The sequence below is a fragment of the Mirounga angustirostris genome, unplaced genomic scaffold (assembly GCF_029215605.1).
Source record: "Mirounga angustirostris isolate CCGP_5_RB_7025 unplaced genomic scaffold, mMirAng1.0.hap1 SCAF_4, whole genome shotgun sequence".
Classification (NCBI taxonomy): domain Eukaryota; kingdom Metazoa; phylum Chordata; class Mammalia; order Carnivora; family Phocidae; genus Mirounga; species Mirounga angustirostris.
Genome location: NW_026991712.1, coordinates 37,350,115 through 37,363,931, shown reverse-complemented (window position 1 = coordinate 37,363,931; position 13,817 = coordinate 37,350,115). Strand labels below are relative to the sequence as shown.

At 36.5% G+C, this 13,817-nt stretch overlaps 1 protein-coding gene across 16 annotated transcripts in view; it reads left to right on the top strand.

The window, feature by feature from the left end:
* Positions 1–13,817, top strand: part of VPS13B (vacuolar protein sorting 13 homolog B) — a 768,399-nt gene that overhangs the window by 158,313 nt on the left and 596,269 nt on the right. Inside the window, exon 18 of one of the 16 annotated variants that reach the window (XM_064588065.1) lies at positions 12,442–12,557. The exons of the other annotated variants lie outside the window; for them this stretch is intronic. Within the exon in view, the coding sequence (XP_064444135.1) occupies positions 12,442–12,476 (35 nt within the window). The 3' untranslated portion in view covers positions 12,477–12,557. Of the gene's footprint in view, positions 1–12,441; positions 12,558–13,817 lie in introns of those variants that run through there. 16 annotated transcript variants of the gene reach the window in all.

The following is a 13,817-nucleotide window of genomic DNA, read 5'->3' as shown; positions in this document are numbered from 1 at the left end:
GGAGAGGGAGAAACAGACTCCCCCTGAGCAGGGAGCCTGATGCCCGGCTGGATCCCAGGATCGTGAGATCATGACCTGAGCCAAAGGCAGATACTTAACCGACTGAGCCACCCAGGTACCCCAAATCTTTTTTTTAAAAAGAGTTTTATTGAGGTATAATTCACATACTATACAATCAATTCATCCTTTTCAGGTACATAGTATTTACCTGGTAGTATATTAAGAGTTCTCTTTCCATTACCGATACTAATTTTAGAACCTTTTATGAACCCCAAAAGAAGTTCCACTTTCTTTAGCCATCATTCCCCAAGCCTCCTCTCCACCCAGCTCTAAGCAGTCACTAATCTGCTCTTGGCCTCTATGGATGTGCCAGTTCTGGACATTTCATATAAATTGATCATATGAAATATAGTACTTTGTGACTGAATTCTTTCACTTAGCATGTTGTTTTTGAAGTTTGCCTATATTGTAGCTTGTATCAGTACATCATTTCTGTTCATTGTTGATTCCTTTGTATCTATATATCACATTTTGTTTATCCATTCATCAGTTGATTGACATTTTTGTTTTTGACAATTCTGAATAATGCCATAAGCATTTGTGTATGAGTTTTTGTGTGGACATATGCTTTCATTTCTCTTGTTTGTATATCTAGAAGTAGAATTGTTGCATCATATGGTAAGGCTGTAGTTAACCTTTTGAGGAATTGCTAGACTATTTTCCAAAGCAGCTACGCCATTGTATATTCCCACCTGCAGTATATGAATGTTCGAGTTTTTCCACATCGTCACTCTGCTGTTATTACCTGTCATTTTGGTTCTAGCTATCCTAGAGCATATGACGTAGTGCTGCCTCATTGTGGTTTTGATTTGCATCTTTATTATGGCTAATGATGATGAGCATCTTTTCATGTGCTTATTGGCTATTTATGTATCTCCTGTGGAGAAATGTCTGTACAAGTCTCTTGTTCATTTTTTAATTGGCCTGTTTATCTTTTTGTTTTAAGCTGTGAGAATCTTTGTATATTCTAGATACAAGTCCCTTATCAGCTATATGGTTTGGAAATGTTTTCTGCAGTTCTTTTGGTTGTCTTTTCACTTTACAGATGGTGACTTGTCTAATTTTTCCTTAATTATAGCTTTAGGTATATCTTTACATTGGATCTTATTATCATTTAGAATGCCTTGTTTCTTCTTTGTTACTGGTCCATTTTCTTTTACTTTTTGCTGTTTTAATTATTTCAAACTTTGTTACATCACAGAATCCTTCCTGCTCTTATAACTCAGCTTGATTCCAAGACCAACAATTTCTGTGATGCTTTCTAGATTAAATTTTTCCCTTCTCGTTTTCTTTTCTCCATGTCTATTCTGCAACATATTCTGCTTGTAAGAAAGTTCTGTGTGTTATCTCTACTACCATCAAAACAACATTGTCATATCTGAACTGAACTGTTACTGATTTTTGTCATTTTTAGAAAGATTTATAATTGAGTTCCTACTTTACCATTTCATTTAAATGCAGGTTGTGACTTATTTGGGTTTGAAATTAACTTTGTTGGTTACCACTAAGATTTGAATAGTACAAAATATAATCAAATAGAATGCATATAATGTAGTGAAAGTATTATGATCATTATATTTATAAACATGAAAGATGTACATTGTTAGTAAATACAGTTATTGCTCTTCTTTTTCATTGGTGAGAATAGGAATTAAATTTCTATGTAATTACTTCTTGAAATTTTGAGTTTGGGAAACTGAGGATGTGAGAAATGCCTGAATAACTAAAAGAAAATCTAGTATTTTCCCAAAGAGAGAGTTCAAATAATTTGATAATAAATAATTAATGACATGCTTTACAAATTCTAAAATTCCTTACCTAGAAGGTACAGTATTGATATTTATGTCTTTTTGGAAAATATGCTGGGGTATGGCACCGTGTCACTGGCAAAATACATTGTATGTAGTGAAGTGTAGGACATTTCTGGAAAATTTTAAAAATGAAGAATGTTTATTCTGAAATCCTGATAGCTAAGAAAATATGGTTATTGATTCCCTGATTATAATAACATAAGACTCTTAGTGAAGAGTGGCCAATGACAAGTAGTAAAATAATTTATCACTCAAAGGAAATAAATTAATTTGGTAGTCAAGTTTTATAAGTCCTATTTATGCTGCATTTTTACTTAGGAAAACTGAGGACAGAAACAATGTTATTTTTGCTTTACAAGTATAGAATTATTTCACAATTTTACTATCTTGATTAATTTTATAAAAATGCCTATTTAATACCGTATTTTTTCCTTTTAATAACTGAAGCTGTTAAATAGGCCTGTATGTATAAAATCAAATAATGTTATGTTGAATTTCATTGGCTCTTAATATGCAACAATTTTGTGCCTCAGTCTTCTCATTCTAAATGTTGGATTAATAATGGTGCTTCAGAAATGCAGTATCAAATTTAATTTCAAGCATCACATCTACAAAATGCCTTTAGGTAGAAAAGATGTTTTCTTTAACAAACTCCATGTTACAATCACAATATGTCACAATAAAAAGAGATGACTTTAGTTTGTTGAATCAGTTATTTCTATTTTGTGATGGTTTATCTAAGAGTCTTTAAGAGAAAATGTGAATATTGAATAGTAATACATGTTCTGTAAAGCTACAATGACTTTTTTCTCAGCTCTTCCAAAAATTAGAATAAAATGCAAAGCTCTATGCTTATGCTTCTTAGAGACTTAATTTTATGCATCAAATATTATTAATCTGTGTATTATATATAGATATTGGTGTAGTATAAGTCTTACTGTCTATGTTAGGTGATAAGAATATTTTCCTTATTTAATAATTGAAATTTAGGAGAGAGCACTGAAATGTAGTGTGGAAATCCTGTCAGTAATTATATATCTAAAGGAAAGTCACTTGTTTCATTGAGTTTCATTTAACTTTCTCATCTGTAAAATGGTGATAATATCTTCTTACCTACTCATAGAGTTCTTGTGAGTACAAAATAAAGTATTGTTTGTGGAGTTGATTTGTTTTACTTTTCCTGGATATAGAATCCTGCTGGAATCATACATATGGGAATACTACTTATGGAGGTTGTTCTAGGATACGAGGTTCTTGGAGACTGTGATAACCATTGTCAGAATTGGGGTCTTGATGATCCAGTGTTTGAGCTGAGAAGTTATAGGGCAAAGGAAAATTCAAAGAGTAAGGCAAAAGAGTAAATAGGTTAATGAACAGTGAACTTGATGACTGAAGTATAAAATTCAGGGTATCGATTAGGTGTACTTCTTTGGACTTACTAAGAAACTGTGCATTGTGCCCCTTTAAATAGCTATTTATAAGAGGCCACACCTAGTTCACAGAAACCTATGATGAACCATATATTCTCTCTTCTGCTAGGGACTCCAAAGGGGAGTGGAGCAACAAATCTATAAATGGATGTTGCAATGTGGTGGGATAATAGAAATTTGAAACTTTATCCTTTTATCTACTTTTATGTACTTTATAGCTGTCTACTAAGCATTTCTCCTCTAGTGAGCTGCATGCTGTAGGGACTGGATACCATAAAACTTACTTGAATCATCTGAATTGGCTCACCTTTTTTAGGTTGATGTTTCTCAATGCATTAATTTCACTGGCTTCCTACCAGTAATATTAATGTTGGCAAGTTATATATCCTGTGTTACACATGATGAAAATTTATGCTCAGAACAATTTAGTGTTTTTCTTAAATATCATCCTACAGATACTCACTGATTAATTTGGTTAAGCTTATGGTCCCTTGAACCTTTCTGTTACTATGATTTCTGCTACATCATACTCTCTGTCTGATAAATGAGACCAGAAATACAGTAAGGTAGTTTGCTACTCCATTAGCGATTAGTTAGTGAAAAAATAGCAAGTATTAGAAGTCTAATTAAGATAATAAATCATAAAGGATAAAGGAGAACTGTTAAAGTTTGAAATATATATTAATTGGGATTATTGAATTACATATTTTTGTTCATGTTTCTCATGGTACTGAAATCATTGAAATTCTAACCTTTGTCATTCTCCAGAAGATAAAATATAAATCACACATGGCCATTTTTTTGTTCAGGAAAACAAGAACTTGCTACCACTTTTTCCTTATTCAGGTAGTTAATTGTTTTGTTCACAGTGTAGTTCCAATAATCTGGTATTTATAGGGAAATTGCTTTCAGACTTTAAAATCTATGCTGAAGGTGGTCAAATGGACATTTGAATCCCTCATTTAAGTGATGTCTTAATGTTAAAATAAAAATCTACTTTCCAGAATGTAACTGTAAAAGTATTTTATGCAAGATTTCATATGGGATACCTTAATGGTTGAATAATAAATTTTACCTCATAAAAATGAAATTCAATAATACAGTAGCTTTCTCAGCTCAGTAGCATCTGGTCTATTCTCTTGAGAGCCAATATTTTCCAACTCATTAGGATCATGTCGTTCTGTATGTCGTCAACATTGACTTAGCCAAGCTACCTTTACTTACATAACCGCCAAACTATTAAATAGGTCTCTTGTGGAGTGAAGTCAAATATTCCTCTTACTTTACTTCTGCCTTAGAAGAGGGGAAGAAAATGTACATACTGTAACATTTAAACATCTGGTCTAAAACCACATCAGTGTAAGTCCGAGCAAAGTTACGGATATGGTATTCTTCCCAGGTGTGCATATAAAAAGGGTTTTGGAGTTGTTGAATAGTTCTTTAACCATTTAGGAAAAAGATGTGGTATAGTGATATGCTTTTTCTATTCCTCTGTTTGCAAACTGCTTATTTTCCCACATCTACAAAACACCTCCAGTACGCTCTGAAATATTATTTTGAGTTGTTATAAAATTTTCTTTCCAATAAGGCATGGACTATAAATTTATCCGTGTCTTAAAAATGTGTTGAGTTAGGTTTGCATTAAGAGATACCGGTAAGACTTCTTGATATTTAAATTAGGGTAAAAAGACTTCACATTTGTGAATTTTGTGAGTTTTAAAGTGCCCCTATATGAATTTTGATTGATATGAATTTTGAATTTAAATATTCCATTTCACTTGAGCTCATGTTCAAGTATTGAAAGTTACAGTGTATGTGATAATTTATTAAGAAATGAAAAACCCCATAATTATTCATTTTTCTGTGAGTACAGTTTAAAGAATTAAGAATGTACTAATTATTTTCTGAATGTGAGTACAATCCTGAGTAATAGATTGGGCTTGTTTTGTGTTTAAGTGAATAAAGAGAGGAGGGCAGATGAATGCTCTAACAGAATCCTGTTTATTTAGCCTCACTTGTACATTTATGTCCTGGGAATCAGCATTCCCTATCTTATGAGCAGAACAGAATAGCTCATTTTACACTAGAAGTTCTCTGTGCCTCTCTTCTAATCCTCTGTCATAGAAATCTTTTATTGACCCTAGTGTTCTGAGACTCCCCTTCCATTGAGCTATGTTCTCTTGGAGTATACTTCTGTAGCACTCTACGTTATTCTTAGTGTTGGCCACTACTGGATTTCACTGGATCAGATCTCAAATTGTTTTTGCAGTGTTTTTGTGTACATACATTATACACTTACATTCAGTGACCTTATGTTAGAGTATTCCTGAAACTGTGTTAGAAAGTTGAATGCCTGGGAGTTGAACAGTAAACTTACATGTTACAAGGGCTTAAAAACCAAAAATGCTTGCTTGTCTTTCTTATTGTTACGGTGTTCTTTGGACTACAAAATTAACAGTACATGTGAGAACTGTCTCAGGTGACCGGTGACTATGGGATAGGAGATGGTACTTAGTTGTAGGAGGCTACCAGTCAGACATCTTTATTTTCCATAAGCCCATTGATTCTTTCTTTTACTCTCATCCTTGTTGTTTTGGTTGTAAGGTGGGGCTGCCACTGCTACAGAGGGAATTAGGTGACCATCTTTAGTTAACAGATGCAAAAAGGACTAACTTTGCCATGAAAAGTTTTTTTTTTTTTTAAATTTTATTTATTTTTGAGAGAGAGAGAATGAGAAAGAGAGAATGAGAGGGGTGAGGGTCAGAGAGAGAAGCAGACCCCTGCTAAGCAGGGAGCCCGATGCGGGACTTGATCCCGGGACTCCAGGATCATGACCTGAGCCGAAGGCAGTCGCTTAACCAACTGAGCCACCCAGGCACCCTGAAAAGTTAATTTTAGAGATATCCTAACAGGCAAGAGTTCACTACTAGGTATTTATCCAAAGGACACAAAAATAGTGATTCAAAGGGGCACATGCACCCCAGTGTTTATAGCAGCACTATCCACAGTAACCAAAATATGGAAAGAGCTCAAGTGTCCATTGACAGATGAATGGATAAAGAAGATTTGGTGTATATATACAATGGAATATTACTCAGCCCCATCAAAAAGAATGAAATCTTGCCTTTCGCAACGAGGTAGATGGAACTAGAGAGTATAATGGTAAGGGAAATAAGTCAGAGAAAGGCAAATATCGTATGATTTCACTCATATGTGGAATTTAAGAAACAAAACAAATGGACATAGGGGAAGGGAAGGAAAAATAAAGACAGGGAGGCAGACTGTAAGAGACTCTTAACTATAGGGAACAAACTGAGGGTTGCTGGAGGGGACACGGATGGGGAGATGGTATAATTGGGTGATGGGCATTAAGGAGGGCACTTGATGTAATGAGCACTGGGTGTTATATGTAAGTGATGAATCACTAAATTTTACCCCTGAAACTAATATACTATATGCGAACTAACTTGAATTTCAATAAAATCTTGAAAAAAAGAATTAGGATTATATGAAACTATAGTACTTTTCTGTTACTAAACTAGTATGGTGATTTCCCCCCCTTATTTATTTTGTTTCTTTCAGTTTCATTAAAATATAGTGGATATACAGCACTATATAAGTTTAATGTGTACAGCATAATGACTTAACCTGTACTGTGAAATGATTACGTCATTAAGTTTAGTTAGCATCCATCGCCTCATATAGACACACACACACACACGTTTTTTTCCTTGTGATGAGCACTTTTAGGAACTACTCTCAGCAACTTTCAAATATACCATGCAGCATTAATTATAGTCATCATGTGATACATTACAACTGGAAGTTTGTACCTTTTGACTACCATCATCTAGTTACCCTGCACCCCATCCTCCACCTCTGATAACCACAAATCTGTTCTCTTTTTCTATAAATTTTTCAGATATCACATATAAAGGATATGAAATAATATTTGTCTTCCTCTGACTTCTTTCACTTAGGATAATGCCCTCAAGGTTCATCCATGTTGTAAATGGCAGGATTTCCCTTTTTTTATGGCTCAATAGTATTACATTGTATACACACACACACACACACACACACACCATTTTCTTTATTCATTGATTTGTTGTTGAATACCACTTAGGTTGTTCCCATGTCTTGGCTATTGTAAATAATGCTGAGTGAACATGAGAGTGTAGATATCGCTTTACATGGTGATTTCTTCAATAAAAAAATTAAAAAAACACATGGTGATTTCTTTTCTTTTGGCTATATATTCAGAATCTCTAGATCATATGGTGGTTCTATTTTTAATTTTTGGGGGGAATCTCCATACTGCTTTCCATAGTGGATGCACCAGTTTATAATCCCAAGAAGAGTGCACAAGGGTTCCCTTTTCTCCACATCCTTGCCAGCATTTATCAGTTCTTTTTGATGAAAGCCATTCTAACAGGTGTGAGGTGATATTGTTGCTGTTTTGATTTGCATTTCCTTAAACATTAGTGATGTTCGGCACCTTTTCAATGTACTTGTTGGCCATTTAAATGTCTTCTTTGGAAAGTGTCTATTCAGGTTCTTTTGTCTGTTTTTTAATTGGATTATTTGTTTCTCTCCTATTAAGTTGTAGGAGTTCTTTATATATTTTGGATATTAACTCCTGATAATGAGATAAATCAGACAAATGATTTGCAATATTTTCTCCATTCTATAGATTGCCTTTTCATTTTGTTGATCATTTCCTTTGCTGTGCAGAAGCTTTTTAGTATATATAGATCTACTCATTTATTTTTGATTTTGTTGCTTGTGTTTTAAGTGTCATATCCAAAAAATTGTTGCCAAGACCCATGTCAAAGAGCTTTTTATATTGTATGTTTTCTTCTGTGAGTTTTATGGTTTCAGGTTTTAAATTTAAGTTTTTGATCTATTTTGAGTTAATTTTTTTTAAATATATATATATTTTTTAAGATTTTATTTATTTGCGAGAGAATGAGAGAGAGCATGAGAGGGAGGAGGGTCAGAGGGAGAAGCAGACTCCCTGCTGAGCAGGGAGCCCCATGTGGGACTCGATCCCGGGACTCCAGGATCATGACCTGAGCCGAAGGCAGTCGCTCAACCAACTGAGCCACCCAGGCACCCTATTTTGAGTTAATTTTTATAAGTGATGTAAGATAGGGGTCACATTTCATTCTTTTACCTGTGAATATCCAATTTTCCTATCATTTATTGAAGAGACTATCTTATGAGTATTTATGGTTCCCTTGCCAAATACTAGTTGACTGTATATGCATGGGTTTATTTCTGGGCTCAATTCTGTTCATTGGTCCATGTATATGTTTTTATGGCAATACCATAATGTTTTAATTACTATAGCTTTATAACATGGCTTGAAATCAGGAAGTGTGATACTTCTGTCTTTTTCTTTCTCAGGATTGTTTTTGCTATTCACAGTCTTTTTTCGTTCCATCTAAATTTTAGGATAATTTTTCTATTTCTGTTAAAAAAAAGTCATTAGAATTTTCATAGGGATTACATTGAATCTATGGATGGCTTCACATAGTATGGACATTTTAACAATATTATTAATTTTTCCAATCCATGAACATGGGGTATCTTTCCATTTATTTTTCTCTTCTATTTCTTTTGTCACTGTCTTACAGTTTTCATTGTACAGCTCTTTCTCTTCCTTGGTAAAATCCATTTGTATTTTATTGTTTTTGGTGCTATTATAAATGGAATTGATTGTTTATTTTTTAGGTAATTTGTCATTAGTGTATAGACACGCAGTTTATTTTTGTATGTTAATTTCCTGCAACTTTACTGAATTCATTGATTAAATCTAATAGTCTTTTTGGTGGAGTCTTAGGATTTTCTGTATATGTCAGTGAGAAAAGTGTTGTGTCTCCGTCTTGGCACTGCACAGAGAATTAGAGATCGGTGCCCAAAGTGAAAGCAGAAAGCAGCTTTATTAGAGCAACAGTACACTCTTAAGGTGGGAGAGCCAGTGGAACAAGAGGTGGCAACAGCCCTGAGGCTACAGGGGTTCTTTCTTATGTGACCAGGGGTCTTGCATCATGGATGGAGTGGTTTCTAATGGAGGCTGCTTCCAGTCATTTGGGGGACTCCTCCCACAGGTTTGCAGGGGGAGTTTTTGACCCTACAAGGTTTGTACCAGAACCGACATGGCAGCCTTTCTTTTCCCATTGGTGCCACCCTGAACGCGCCCGATCTTGTCTGATCTCGGAAGCTAAGCAGGGTTGGGCCTCGTTAGTACTTGAATGGGGGCTATAACTTTAAAGCACTTGCATTATAATGAGTCTAGGCATTACCTTGGAGCAGAGGTGGAAGAGGAGAGTGCCTGCTCTGCACCTGTGGCTCTTGGTCTCTTAGCCCTAGGGTCTTTTAAGCCACAAGGTCATGATACTGTGCCCTTGGGCTTCTAATGTATAAGATATTTATCACCATCCTTGCCTCCAGCTCATATCTAACTAACTGCTTACTTTATCTTTCTCCCCTCAAGGACTTGGGACTTCCACTGCTCATGCCTAGCTTCTAACTAACCTATGTAACATCATGTCATCTGCAAATAGACCATTTTACTTCTTCCTGTCCAGTTCTGATGCCTTTTGTTTCTTTCTTTCTTTTGCCTAATTGCTCAGGCTGGGCCTTCCAGGACTATTTTGAATGGGAGTGGTGAGAGTGGGCACCTTTGTCTTATTTCATCATTGAGTATGATGTTAGCTGTGGGTGTGTCATTTAAGGTCTATATTATGTTGAGGTACATTTCTTCTGTACTATACCTAATTTGTTCAGAGTTTTTCATGAACAGATGTTAATTTTGTCAAATGCTTTTTCTGTGTCGATTGAGATTATTACATTTTTTTTCCTTTCATTGCATTAATATGATGTGTCACATTAATTGAGTTGCATATTTTGAATCATCCCTGCATTCCAGGGATAAAACTCACTTGATCATTGTGAATGATCCTTTTAATGTACTGTTGAATTTGATTTGCTACTACATAATTGAGAATATTTGCATCTATTTTCATTTGGGATATTGGCTCTTAGTTTTCTTGTGATTTCCTTATCTGGCTTTGTTTGTATCGGGATGTAATGCTGGCTTTGTAAATGAGTTTGGTAGTGTTCCCTCCTCTTCATTTTTTTGAATGAGTTGGAGAACCTTTCTGTGAACCCTGGGGCCTGACTGGTCAGAACTTCCTGTCTTGTTGAGAATGGATGAATGGATGGATGATGGATGGATGGAGTAGCTGTGGGCCTTTAACATACACATGGACACAGATCGCTAAGGGGAAGCATTTCAGTTAGCATGACAGCCTGAGGCAGAAGTGTATGTGTGTCTGCCTGTGTGGAATAAATACTTAAATTTTAATGTTTGGGCATATTCAAGAAGGAATGGCATGGAAGCAGTGAAATCAGATAGCTAAACCTCTGGATTCTGAATCTCAGGATATGGGAATGACTGTGCTTGAAGGCCCTGATGAGTCATGTGTTAGGGCATTTGTTCAATAAGACACTGAGCAGATTGAGTAACTGGCATTGTGTCCTGTGGACCATCTTGACAAGACTATGGCAAATCCTGATGGTGGGATTGGGGCTGGGGTCAGTTCAGTGGTTTGTGGTTGGAAGACTCCTGAGGAGGTGGCTTCATGCTCTCTTCCCTGCCTTCCTCTGAAGCCCTTCATCTCTTGTTCCTGCCAGGACTGGATTTAGCTACCTTCCCTTCCTGTGTCTACTCAAGCCCCTGTGGGCTCACCCTTTGTAAACACTGCACCCAGAAGGCAAGAGTGACTCCATCACTCTTTTATTCAGGAATTGTCATTGGCTTCTCATCACCCTCAGGATAAACTTAAAACACTCCTAGGGGGCGCCTGGGTGGCTCAGTCGTTAAGCATCTGCCTTTGGCTCAGGTCATGGGATCCCAGGGTCCTGGGATCGAGCCCCGCATCGGGCTCCCTGCTCCGTGGGAAGCCTGCTTCTCCTTCTCCCACTCCCCCTGCTTGTGTTTCTGCTCTGGCTATCTCTCTCTCTCTGTCAAATAAATAAATAAAATCTTTAAAAACAAAACAAAACAAAACACTCCTGGTATGGCCCTTTAGGACCTGGGCCCTCTGCAGCCTCATTCCTCACCTCTGACTGAGTCAAATCTCACATACCTTGCTTTTCACATTTTCTTTTGCCTTTGCTAAACAAAAGTCCTGTGACAAGTTTTATAATTAGAAACAGCTTTATTCTGTTTCTTTTATTTTTAAAGATTTTATTTATTTGAGAGAGAGAGCATGCTCAATCAAGAGCAGGGGGAGGGGCAAAGGCAGAGGGAAAGGGAGAAGCAGACTTCCCACTGAACAGGGAGCCCAGTGCAGGGCTCAATCCCAGGACCCTGAGTTCATGACCTGAGCCGAAGGCGGATGCTTAACTGACTGAGCCACCCAGGTGCCCCAGCTTTATTCTGTTTTATTAAAATTTAATTGACTATGAGAGACAACATTTGAAAATTTCATGTGATATTAGGTTCATATTAGTTGTAAATTGGAAAGTGGAACTCATCATTTTTCCCTATCTGATTCACCTGCTTTTGTAGATCTTTTCCCCATAAGAAGTAGTCACTTTTTAGTAATTCTTCACTTTAAGAGCCTACTTGATATTCCACACCTACCTTACTCTTAATTATAGCTAGAACACTTGACCTTTCCATTTTTTTTCAGCCTTGAGTTTGATACTATCCCTAATCTGAGGGTGATTTAAGGAATACATAGTCAGGTAGTATCGACTCACCTTTGCAGTTAATTCTGCTTTGACTATGTGCTTTAACTCTTATTGATTGAATTTCTACTTGAGTTGGCCAAGTTATCATGTTTACCTGTCATTTGAGTTACTAGATGTCTGTTTGTTCTACTGAGCTACATTCCCTGTCTCATCAAAGACTAAGGTCATGGGAGCCTGGAATCGGTCAGGCAGTTGAGCCTCCAACTCTTGATTCAGCTCAGGTCATGATCTCAGGGTTGTGAGATCAAGCCCTGTGTCTGGCTCTGCACTCCCTCTCCCTCTGCTCCTCCCACCACTCATGTGTGTGCTTGCTCTCTTTCTCAGAATATTAAAACAAAAAAACAGATACTGAAGTTATGAATTTACCTTTTCAGACTGCCGTAGATTCTGGAGGCTTTTCCTTACTTAAAGCCCTCTGGATGTGGTACTCCCCTCTAACTGTTACCAGACCTATTTGATGGCATCTACTTGCTGGCTGCCCCCCCCCTTTTATTAAGGTAATTATCGATTACATTACATTTGCTTGCTGGGATACTTACTTCGTTGTTTCTTATTGGACAGGTGTCTGCTCTGGTCACTCATCTCAACTTGTACATTTTCCTCCATTGTCTAGACCAGTACTTGGCAAATATTGTTCACTACTTGTGTTTAATCATTTACCCAGAGTATATCAGTCACCAAGTATTGTCAGATTTATTTTCTAAGTACTTTTATAATACATCCATTTCTCTCCATCTTTATCTCTGACACTCGAGGTCACTTCATCATTTTGTTTTCCTCTTCTGATCCATTGTCTAACATGTACTGGAGTGAGCTTTGAAAAATTCAGATGTGATCCTAGCACTCCTTTCTTGCCTTTCTGTTAATTGTAGGATAAAGACTCAAATCTGGCCCTGTACTCCATTAACCTTTCAGCTTCTCAAAAGAGCTGTGCTTCTCTCAAGATACCCAACTTGCTGCAATGCTCTTCTCCCTCTGTTTTACTTACTTAATATATATTAACTTATCCTCCAGAGTCCTGCTCAAATGTCAGTTCCTCAGAGGATTTTTAAGTAGAAAATAGGTTCCATGAGGGCAGGTACCACATCTCATTTACTCTCCTGTTATATCCTCAGCAACTAGTATTTGCTTTGGAGAATGTCTGCAGGTAAGTGTTTGTATGTCTGCTTTTTTTTGATGAGTATTCAGAATGGAAATAGTTCACAAATTCTACCAGTTCCTAAGATTACTCCCTCTCTTCCCCCTACCTCTGACACCATCTGTAGTATAGTGGATGGGAGCTAGGAGATCTGTCCTTTTTAGTGAGTGAGCAAAGTCAGCAAAATAAAGGATATAATTAAATTATGGGAGATAATTGTAAGAAAAGAGTATAATTTAAGTTAGCTGTGAAAAATTGTTAGAATTGCTGTGTGGATTTTTGTATCTGGCGTTTCCAAGACCCCTACATTTGGAGATTGTCCAGAAGAACTCGAAGGACTCAGCATACAGTTATACTCATGTTTAAGATTTATTACAGCAAGGTAGTAAGAGTACATGTCAGATCAAAAGGGAAAAAGACACAGGAGAAATCCATACATGTTCCTGTGAGGGGTACACCTGAGCATGCGCCAAAAGCAGGTGTTCAGTATAAACCACATTTTCTGTACAAAAGATTACACATGGTAAACCATTCTTATCATTTAGAGAATGGAGGCAAGGCAAGTTCCTACATGCTCCCAGTGAGGGGCCAGCTTTCCAAATGGGCCTTTGT